General features: G+C 40.3%; 1 protein-coding gene across 1 annotated transcript; it reads left to right on the forward strand.

Annotated features, from left to right (window-relative positions):
* Positions 1–190: 190 nt before the first annotated feature.
* PLEKHA3 (pleckstrin homology domain containing A3) lies at positions 191–10,104 on the forward strand. Its single transcript, XM_021552400.3, has 8 exons — positions 191–332; positions 4,057–4,173; positions 5,242–5,397; positions 6,032–6,168; positions 7,130–7,294; positions 8,391–8,434; positions 9,007–9,122; positions 9,856–10,104. Exons 1-8 carry the CDS (start codon positions 293–295, stop codon positions 9,981–9,983), a joined length of 903 nt encoding a protein of 300 aa, XP_021408075.1. The 5' UTR covers positions 191–292; the 3' UTR covers positions 9,984–10,104.

The raw sequence follows: 10,104 nt of genomic DNA on the forward strand, positions 1-10,104 counted from the left end.
CCCAGCAGCGGCCGCCAGGCGGGCGGTTCTTCGGGCCGCCCTCTTCCCTCAGGAAGTGGAGGGGACGCCGGGAGCGGCGGGGCCGGGCGCGCGTGGGGGATGCAGAGCGCCCCGCGGGGCGGGCGGCGCCGCCGGAGCCGCCGCGGCCGCCGCGCCTGAGCCGAGCGGCTCCGCCTCTGCGCGGGGGAGGCAGCGGTGCGGCCGGGAGGGGAGCGCCATCCCCGCGGCGGCCGCGGCCGCCCGTTCCCCGCGGCGGAGCAGGAGGATGCGGCCCGGCGCCGGGCTCTGAGCGATGGAGGGAGTCCTGTACAAGTGGACCAACTACCTAGCGGGTAGGCGCGGGGCACCGGGCCCGGGGGCCGGCGGTTCGGGCTCGCTCGGCCCCGGCTGTAATGCGCCGCCGCTGCTGCTGCCGCCTCGGGGGTCTCGGCGTCCTGTGGCGGCCGGAGCCGTCGGTAACGCGTTGGCTGAGACGTTCGTGCCCGGAGCCAAGCCCCGGCGAGCGGCCCCCGGAGGCGGCCCCGGGGAGGCGGTGGCCCGGAGCCGGCTCCGGGGCCGGGCTGGGCCGGGGGACGCGCCTGGCGGAGCAGCGGCAGCGCCCCCCGCTCTAGCCCGGTGCGGGCGGCCGTCCCTGCCCCGGCCGCCCCGGCCCCGGCCGCCCCGGCCCCGGCCGTCCCTGCCCCGGCCGCCCCGGCCCCGGCCGCCCCGGCCCCGGCCGCCCCGGCCCCGGCCGCCCCGGCCCCGGCCGCCCCGGCCCCGGCCGCCCCGGCCCCGGCCGCCCCTGCCCCGGCCGCACGGGCGAGCTGTGCCCGGCCCTGGCCTAATGCCGAGCCCCTCTCGCAACCCGGATTGCGCCTTGCCGAGTTAGTCGGAGACTCTCAGCGGGACAGGGAGCTCCTCTATCCCAACCTGGAAAACACGCGGTGAACTTCAGTTTCATTGAATGTATTTTTGGAGGCGCTGCAGACAAAAGGTGCACCAAATATTAGCATTTGCCTTGTTTTGTTCGGCTGATCCTCTGCGGTAGTAGGGGCACCACCTCCCTCTGGAGCAGGCAGCGGGCAGGCACTGGTGTCAAGGTGAAACATTCCTCCTCTGACACTGTGATAGGACTAATTGTCTCTCCCAAGCGGATCAGCGCTGGATCACATATCATGCTTAATCGTGCTTCTTATTACACTGCTTTGGCAGTATCTTTTTTGCTTTATGTTTCTTCAACACTATATATGTGGAATTCTGCCTCAGCATATGCAGGCTGTGAGTGTGAAGTGGTGTGAATCTTGGTTCTGAGGGATTATAAAATGTGGGCCACGTTGTGAGGATTGTACGGATGTGCTGTGAAATGAAGTATACAGGGCATAATCTTGCATTTTTCAGAGCAGTTTTGTGTCCAAAGATGTGGGCCTTCTGGTAAAAGGGACCAGTTGTGCTGTAATTAAATAGATACTTGATGTCTTTGTCTCTTCTTCCCAGTACCTATAGAGAAAACACTTAGGGGAAAAGTTGTGGTTATGAGAGAAAGAATGAGCACAAGGTTGTTTTCAAAGTAATGAAAGTTTTAACTTTCACTTGTGTGACTGAAAACATTGCCGTAGGAAAAGATAAATAGATAAGGCAATGAACTCTTGTGGTGTTTGCTCCTCTTTTAAGTCTGTTATTTAATAAGGAAATACTCAACGGTATCTGTGAATGCTATGCATACAGAGTACTATTAGCATGCAGCTAACTTTTGCTGAAAGCCAGTAGTCCTCTAAACCAGTGGACTTCAGAACCCTTCCTTAGGCTTGTGCTGGCCAACAGAGAACATCTACTCCAGCATTTCAAAATTAGTCAGGGTTTATCTACAATCTTCAGAATGTAGGAGGGCAGAATTTTGTAAAAAGTAATCTAATCATATTAGTAAAATGTTTAAATTCTATTACTGCCTGCCTTGTTACTCCACTATCTGTATAGTATCTGTTTTTGTGGCTGGAAATAGGCTGTAGTACTTGTCATTAATGCTAGACACCAAGCAGCAAATGAGCTTGTTATTGTTGCTGAAGTATTGTGGAAAATATTTAGTTTCTTCCTTCATTAGAAGCAAACCAGAAATACGGCTGCTTTTTTTTTTCCTCATATAAGAATTTGTGAAGTACAAATTTTTAAAATATTTTCTTGAATGTAGGATACTGCCAATTTTCAAATTGCAAGAGGTGTTTTTGTTCTTTGTCTTGCTTCTGTTAGGCACTTGGCCTTTTAAGTCCTTTGCTTCTGTTTTTTTTTTTCCAATACTAGAACAATGTGAGGATGGCATAGTCATTCAGATACCTTCCCTTTTTAGCAGAATAAGATTGTTTTGACAGGCATTGACAGGAGATAAGGACAGTACACAGTCCACAAATCGCAACAAAATGTAGCAGAAAAAAAGATCCATGCATTTTTGAGTTGCATCTTACAGGACAGTCTAATGAATTGCATATTCTTTGAGTATTAGTGTTTACATATGTGCACCATTTGAAATATTTCCTGTGTGAATTCTTACTCTTTAAAGTTTGTAGTTCTTAACTTTCTGCTTTTAAATTTGAGTGTGGACGTGCTTTTTAGTTGTCACGCTGCATTTAAAAAGACATGTATGCTAACTGTTACAGCTAGTAAACAACAAAAAAGAAACAATATGCAGTTACATGTTACTATTTCTTTATCATGGAATGGTAATGTGATTTAATGCAGCCTGGTCTCATTCTTCTTGAATTAGTGTTACAGCTTGTAATGACACTGGTGCTGGGGTGTCTGCAGAAGGGCAGTGGAGCTGGTCGAGGGTCCAGAGAGTGAGTCATACCAGGACCAGCTGTGCCAGCTGAGGGGGTTTAGCCTGGAGAGAAGGAGGCTCAGGAGTGACCTTATCTCTCTACAACTCCCTAACAGGAGGTTGGAGCCAGGTCAGGCTCAGCCTCTTACAGATAACAAGTGACAAAGTGAGAGGAGAAGGCTTCAAACTGCACCATAGGAGGTTCAGGTTGGGCATCAGGAGGAAATTCTTTATGGAAAGGGTTGCACTGGAACAGGCTGCCCAGGGAGGTGGTTATCACTGTCCCTGGAGGCGTCCAAGAAACAACTGCATGTGGTCCTTAGTCCTCTGGTCTAGTTGACAAGGTGGTGATTGGTTAAAGGTTGGACTTAGAGTTGATCAACTTAAAGTTGATCTTGGAGATCTTTTCCAACCTTCAATGATTCTATGATGCTGTGAATAGTATGAAGCCTGTAGCTGATTTCTGAGTCGGGTACCTGATTTAGCCTCCCGTGTTAAGATACAGTGCTGCTGGGTGGCCTCAGCTCGCTCTGTTGGGACAGCAACTGGACAGCATCCTGGGCCACATGGTCATATTGCCAAATACCGACAGGGCTTGGCCACACCGTTTCTGCCATTCCAAACCCTAAACCAAGCAGGAAGTTAAAATGGTGTCAAGTTGTAAAACAGAGGGATAATCTGCTCCTATTGTACAGCTGACCCAGAGAATAATGGGCCAGTGTAATTGTTATGCTCTACTGGAATATTTTAGTGCTGTGTTATTTGTAGAAATGGAGAAAGTGTCAATACATAAGTGTGAAATATAAATTTTTCACTGAAATACAGTAGCTAAAGGAGAACATAGCATAGCAGTTTGTGGCATCAGTCATTTATTTGTATCTTACAAATAAGTCCCTACAATCTTAGAAAAATATGCCTGAAAAATATATTTGAATGAGAATAGGTTTTCAGAGGTATGTAATTTAACAACCTTCAAAACAGGATTCTCTGGTGGCTAAATTAAAATTTAATTTTTCTCTAGAGTGGAATACAGTGAAAGCCGAAGAAAAATCTTGCACCCAAAGAGAATGGGAATGGAATATCCATATAACACTAGTCTGATTATAGAGTGGCTTTGGTCATCAGACTGCAGAGATTGATTACTTCCTGGTGTGTTACAAGAATAATTTAATGTTTGCCTCTTTTATTAAAGTTTTAACAGCCAAAGAAATGTATTTTATTTACAATTTAGGAATTAGACTAAACTTTCACGTTTTTGATCTTTCTAGGCTGGCAGCCTCGGTGGTTTGTTTTAGACAATGGGATATTGTCATACTATGATTCCCAGGATGATGTTTGCAAAGGCAGCAAAGGAAGTATAAAGATGGCTGTGTGTGAAATAAAAGGTAAGAATTAATAGATTTCTGCTTGAGAAAATTTTAGCTGCCATGGAAATAGAAAAGATCACCAACCATACTTTTTTGCATCACATGTTTTTCCTCCTCTGTTTTTGTTTACCTGTAGTCCAGTGTGTCAGCTTCATAGTTCACAGAATATAATGAATTATCACATATATTAATAATGAATATTATCAATATTAATAACATTTTAATCACAGATAATAATGCATTATTAATGAATTACAACAGTGAATAGAGTTCTGTGTTGAGATTTAGAACACACCATGTATTACTTTTTGTTTTTAATAGTTATGTGCACGTGGTTCATTCTTGAAATTATGTCAGCTAGCTGCTTAGTTCTAATGCTTTTCCTCTTATGACCAGGGATAGAGACTTAATCATGGAAGCCAGTTTTCCAGAAGAGCAGCAGCAGTGATCCAAAAGTGGAGATTCTTATAAACCAGAAGTGTTTAGTCTTCTGGTTGGGTTTCCTTTGTCACTGTTAGCAGGTGTGCACATGCACAGGTGATGGGTGTATTTGAGACAGTAAGTGAATGGTTTGTTCTGAAGCAAGAGTTTAGTCTTTAGTGTATTCCTAACTATAGGTCAGCCTCCTTGGCTAACAGCAGGGTGTTTTCTAGCTTCCCATTGCTGTTGACTATTATTTTTTTCCAGATCCTCACAGGTGACTCAGCTTGTGATGTGGGTACTTATTAAAAAGTGGAAATTATTTTACATGGGCCACCAAGTATTTTTCACCTGGTAACTCCTTTTTGTTAGTGCTCTTTAGTGTAGATGAAATCGGTTATGTAAAGAGAGGAGGTTCACTTATTAAAGTTTTTTTTCTTTTTGCCATTCCAGTTGATTTTGCTTGTTATTTTGTTCTTTTGGTGAAGGAAAGGGGGAGAAAGGCTGAGAAGCTTTGGGCTTTTCCTTACTTAACAGTGGTGCTTTGTGATTTACCATATTACTGTGGGATTATCATAAGCATTTTAAAACACTTTGAGCAGTATTTGATAAATGACTGTTACTCAGTTAAGGTTATTCAATTTTTTTTTCCTCTTCTATCACAAGTTCATGCAACAGACAACACAAGAATGGAGCTAATCATCCCCGGGGAGCAGCATTTCTATATGAAAGCAGTTAATGCAGCTGAAAGACAAAGATGGCTGGTAGCACTGGGGAGTGCAAAAGCCTGTTTAGCAGATACAAGAACAAAAAAAGAAAAAGGTATGTGTGTTACCTAGAGTAACTAGTTACTAGGTAACACTTTTTCAAATAGTACAAATATTGTGGTACAAAGTCAGTATTATTGTATTTTAATATAAATTGTAATTATTTCTAGTCATTTCTATGGTAAATTCCCCCTCAGTATTAGAGTTAGAAGTCACCTGTATTGACCTCTTGTATCTTAAGGTGCTGTTGTCACTAGAATAAACATATTGTTTGTAGTTGTTGTGAAGACATTTCATTTCTGATGTCATAGTAATTCTTTATAGTAAGTATTATTTTTCCATAATTTCTCTTGAAAGGCTTAATGTAACTGTTTCCAGCCACTCTGGTTTGTGGCATAAGTTTTATTCAGTAATTTTTCCAACATTACATGTCAGCCAAGAAAGATTTCAACTTTATTTTTCCTGATAATGTGCCTTTTTCATAAAAGTAATTAAATTAGCACCAGTTATCCAAAAGTATTGTTTGCTTCAAGTATAATGCTTGATTCATTGCAGGATCCAGTTTTCCTCAAAACAAAGTGGAAGTTTAAGTTGATTTTTAAATTGATCTTTAAATGAAAAATGTTTAAAAATTACAATATGTATGTACATTGTATGCAATAAATTGATACTTCCATTTTTTTCCATAGAAATAAGTGAGACCAATGAATCTCTTAAAACCAAAATGTCTGAACTTCGTCTCTACTGTGATCTTTTAATGCAGCAAGTTCATACCATACAAGAATTTGTTCACCATGATGAGACTCGCTCTCCTCCCAGCATTGAGGTGCACAATTCTAGAATTTCTTTACATTCCATTATATAATACACCTCAAGTTACTGTTGTTGTCTTAAACCTTATTCATCTCCCCATTATTGAGAGACTTAACCTAATGTCAGTTTTTGAATGCTTGTGTGTAGATGTACTGATAGTGATTTTCTGTATGTAAAGTACCTGGATGGTTTAACTGTAATTGTATCAGGTGTTAGGAACCAATTGTGTTCCTGGGACATTTGGTTGAAAAACCAGTAGAGCTATCATATGAGCAATACAGTATTTTGTCTTGTTTTACATCTCTGTTCAAGTAGTTGAAACAATCTTAGTTTGTCCATTCTTTTTTATGTGGGATGATATTCCATTTTTTTATCAGTGAAAGCTAGCATTCCAGGTATTGGAAGCATGCAGTGTAGATATTTGTCTCTGAATGTGCACAACTACAATACTAGAATGTATTCCTCCTTTTGAATGAAAGGACTGGAAATTGTGAATGACTTTATTCTTTGCACTCTTGAGCAGCTTATGAGCAATGTTCATCCTTTAGTGCAAAACCAGGAGTCGATGCTTAGTCACAACAGAGCAAATTTTCGGTTTAGGGAGGTGAAATGGACCTGCAGCTCCTTGCTCTAGTGTGATAAAACTGTTCAGAGCTTCTATTGCAATTCATTTGTTTCACTGAATGATCTTCTGATACCGTTAGTTAGTCACTCTGAGACAAGCTTTGCAGTAAGGCATTGTTGGCTGGTACCCTAAAGAAATTCAGATGTCATAAAAACTTACAATGCTGTCACATGTGTTTTCTTAAATTAGCCTTATGGAAAGGTGTACATTTGATTAAAAAATGGGAAATATAAATTCTTAGTGATAAATAGGGGAAATCAGTGTGTCTGGAAGAGGTGGTGGAGGAAAGTTGTATTTGCATATTTTAATTTTTTTTCTTGCTTGTGCTTGTACTTTCATTTACTTTCAGAACATGAATGAAGCCTCTTCCTTGCTTAGTGCCACATGTAATACATTTATCACAACACTTGAAGAATGTGTGAAGATCGCTAATGCCAAGTTTAAGCCAGAAATGTTCCAGCTGCCTCACCCTGATCCCTTGGTTTCTCCTGTGTCACCATCACCTATTCAAATGGTTTAGACATCTTCTAAGTGTCATACTGGTGGTTAGACTGGGGGAAGAATGCTGTGCTATTGTTATGTGTTATGATGTCCACAATTGAAATCTTGACTGAGTCATAAATCAGTAGTGGTCCCAAATATAAATCAGTTTTCCCATTCTCAGTCTTTTGCTTTGCACTTTGCTAGCCTTTACATCATCAGTGTCAAGGCCCTGTAATGAGGTATCTCATAAATGAATGAAGTTTAACTTTTCCTCAGTTCAGCTGTTTGGTTTTCTTAGAGTGCTAACCATACACTGATCATAAAAATTACATAACTTCACCTCCTGCTTAAGTGCTTTGTGACTTGGAGCACTTCAGCAAGATAGCATATGTTTCAGTGTATGTAATTCAAGATATTTGTATTAATATATCATTCCCTTATTTAACAAAAATATAATGATAAAGATACTACTTGCATAACTATTCAGTATTAATTCATTCCCTTAGAAGGACAGTGTATAGGGAATCAAATGCTTTGTCAGTTCGGTGTATGTTTTCCAAGATGAGCTGTATTGTGCAATTCTGTTCTGGGAATCTCTTTCTTTCCATATAGATCTTTCATCTCTTTATGTTCAATCCCTTTACTTACATTATGATTTAAAATAATAACTTTTTTTAATATGCATAGAGATTTTACTGTAATAGCAGAGAAACCACAGGGAATCAAGAGGCATAATTTGGCTTTATTGTGTAATGAGGAATTTAAACTTCATTTGGTAAAGGAAAAATGTCTTGATACTTCTGTATATCATAGCAATTAACAATGGCTCCTTGAGGAGCTTCAGTGCAAGAGGGAATGAATTTCATAGATAGGAGGTAGCATCTTTTTGTAATAAAATATTACCTTTGTGAATGTTCTAAAACTTTCAATATTGATGGCAATCCATCTGTTTTCATATAATTTAACCATATTTTTAACTGAGAGGTTGCTTTTTATAAAAAAAATATTGCCATCTCTCTTTGTAAAGACTGTAAATAAAGTAAAAAATAATGTAGGTATCCATATCATTCGTCTGAGTAGCTTGTGACATTTTTGTTGTTGTTTGTTCTTTGGAATTTTTCCCCTAGATGAAACGTTCCATTAGCCACCCTGGTCCTTGCTCTTCAGAAAGGTAATCTTCTGTTATCCTTAAATTTTTCTCGTGTCTCAAAAAACCTCCCTGAACTTGCTAGCATTAAAATCAAAATGTGACAAGAATTGTTTTCTTGGAGAAAAAATTAAAAATCATAAATTGATCTAATTTTAAAAACAAAAAGTGCAGATTATCAGCTATTGCTGGCAGCTGCTATTTTTAATACAGTACCAAAATTTTATGCTAGAAGCTTTATGCAAATGGCTTGTTTTGACAAGTTCATGAAATTAGAACTTGAAACACCAACATTCTTTTTCAGTCAGTATTTCAGTTTCTCAAATTATTTGCTTCATTTTTATTTCCACTTTCAGGCTTTGCAGTTGTGAAATTAAGATTGTTGACTGTGCTATTTTTAGTCTGCTATAGTAGACTAGTATAGTAAAAAGCACCGATACTGACAATTTAATCTAAGCACCAAAGTTATTTCCAATTTCAAGTATATAAAATTGGTTGGGTTGGAAATAACCAAAGTTATTTCAAATTTATAGTATATAAAATTTGTGTGGATTGTTAGAGATTTTGCTTACTAAGAGATTTAATTTCCTTTTTAGGATTAATCACTCTGTAAAAGAACCAGGTTTATCTCTTCACCGAGTTTCTCAGCGGCGCAGACGAACAGTCTCAGATACAGAATCTTACAGTGATATGCTTTCTGAAGACTCTCAGAGTAAGTGTGAAAGGGAGGGAGTTTTTGTATCTTTCAGAACAATTTATTTCCCTGTTTAGAGGGGCACTGATACTGGCATAAGGAAAAATGTCTTATTTGTAAGATTCACATATTATAAATCAGAGCACTTGTATAGTTTGTTACCTGGTTGACTTATGCTGGCTTCTGTTCATATTACAAATGATCTTGCAGCTGAAGTAGTTATATTGAAATCAGTGGGATTACTGGCAAGATAAAACTAAGACATATCCAGAAAATGGATGTTTGTCCTTATAGACTCACACAAATGATTATCTGGTAAGTGGTGTGGAATATTGCCGTTTGCCATCTGCTTATTGTCACAGAAGAAATTATCTTTTTTTTACTTCTGTGAGTTGCAGGGGTAGTTCACTCACTGCATTGTGGAAAGATTGTTCACTTCAGTGGCTCTCTTGCCTTTTGTAGATAACAGCACAGCTCTGAAGGCACACACCCTTGCCGATGATAAAGATCATGGTCAGAATTTAGTCCCTTCTAATTAGATGGGCTGAATTAGTAGTCAGTTCTTCAGTGGTTTTTCCTTCTGAATCTTGCTGGCATTTTGATTCCATTATAACTCCTCTCAAGTAGACTTTAACTTGACTAGTTCTTTTGATTGCTTATATATAGGAAATACTTTGCAAATACAATAATTGAGAGATTGGATTATACTTTTGGGAATTTAAAATTAATTACTTCATTGATCTCTTTATAGGATCTGCCCATTGTTCTAGAAGTGCTGTCAATGGAGATCTGGTATCATCAACCATTCCTGAAGAAAGTACATCAGTGTCAAAGGAAAGATCTGAACTGGAAGAGACTCCTTCATCCTTTCCCTCCTGAAGCAACTGAAAGTATTACATTTTCTATAAATAATGCTATGCAAAAGCTGCTGTAATTATACTGTTGTTATAGGAAGTAGTTATTTCCCTTTTTAGAAGGATTTCTCTGCACTTTATAGAAT

This window comes from Lonchura striata, chromosome 8 (assembly GCF_046129695.1).
Source record: "Lonchura striata isolate bLonStr1 chromosome 8, bLonStr1.mat, whole genome shotgun sequence".
Classification (NCBI taxonomy): domain Eukaryota; kingdom Metazoa; phylum Chordata; class Aves; order Passeriformes; family Estrildidae; genus Lonchura; species Lonchura striata.

Bases quoted from the DNA above. Each gene is read 5' to 3' on its own strand.
- PLEKHA3 (XM_021552400.3), top strand. From the start codon at position 293: ATGGAGGGAGTCCTGTACAAGTGGACCAACTACCTAGCGG. The intron at 6,169-7,129 runs GTGCACAATTCT...ATTTACTTTCAG, and splicing joins GCTCTCCTCCCAGCATTGAG to AACATGAATGAAGCCTCTTC. The intron at 7,295-8,390 runs GTTTAGACATCT...TTTTTCCCCTAG, and splicing joins CACCATCACCTATTCAAATG to ATGAAACGTTCCATTAGCCA.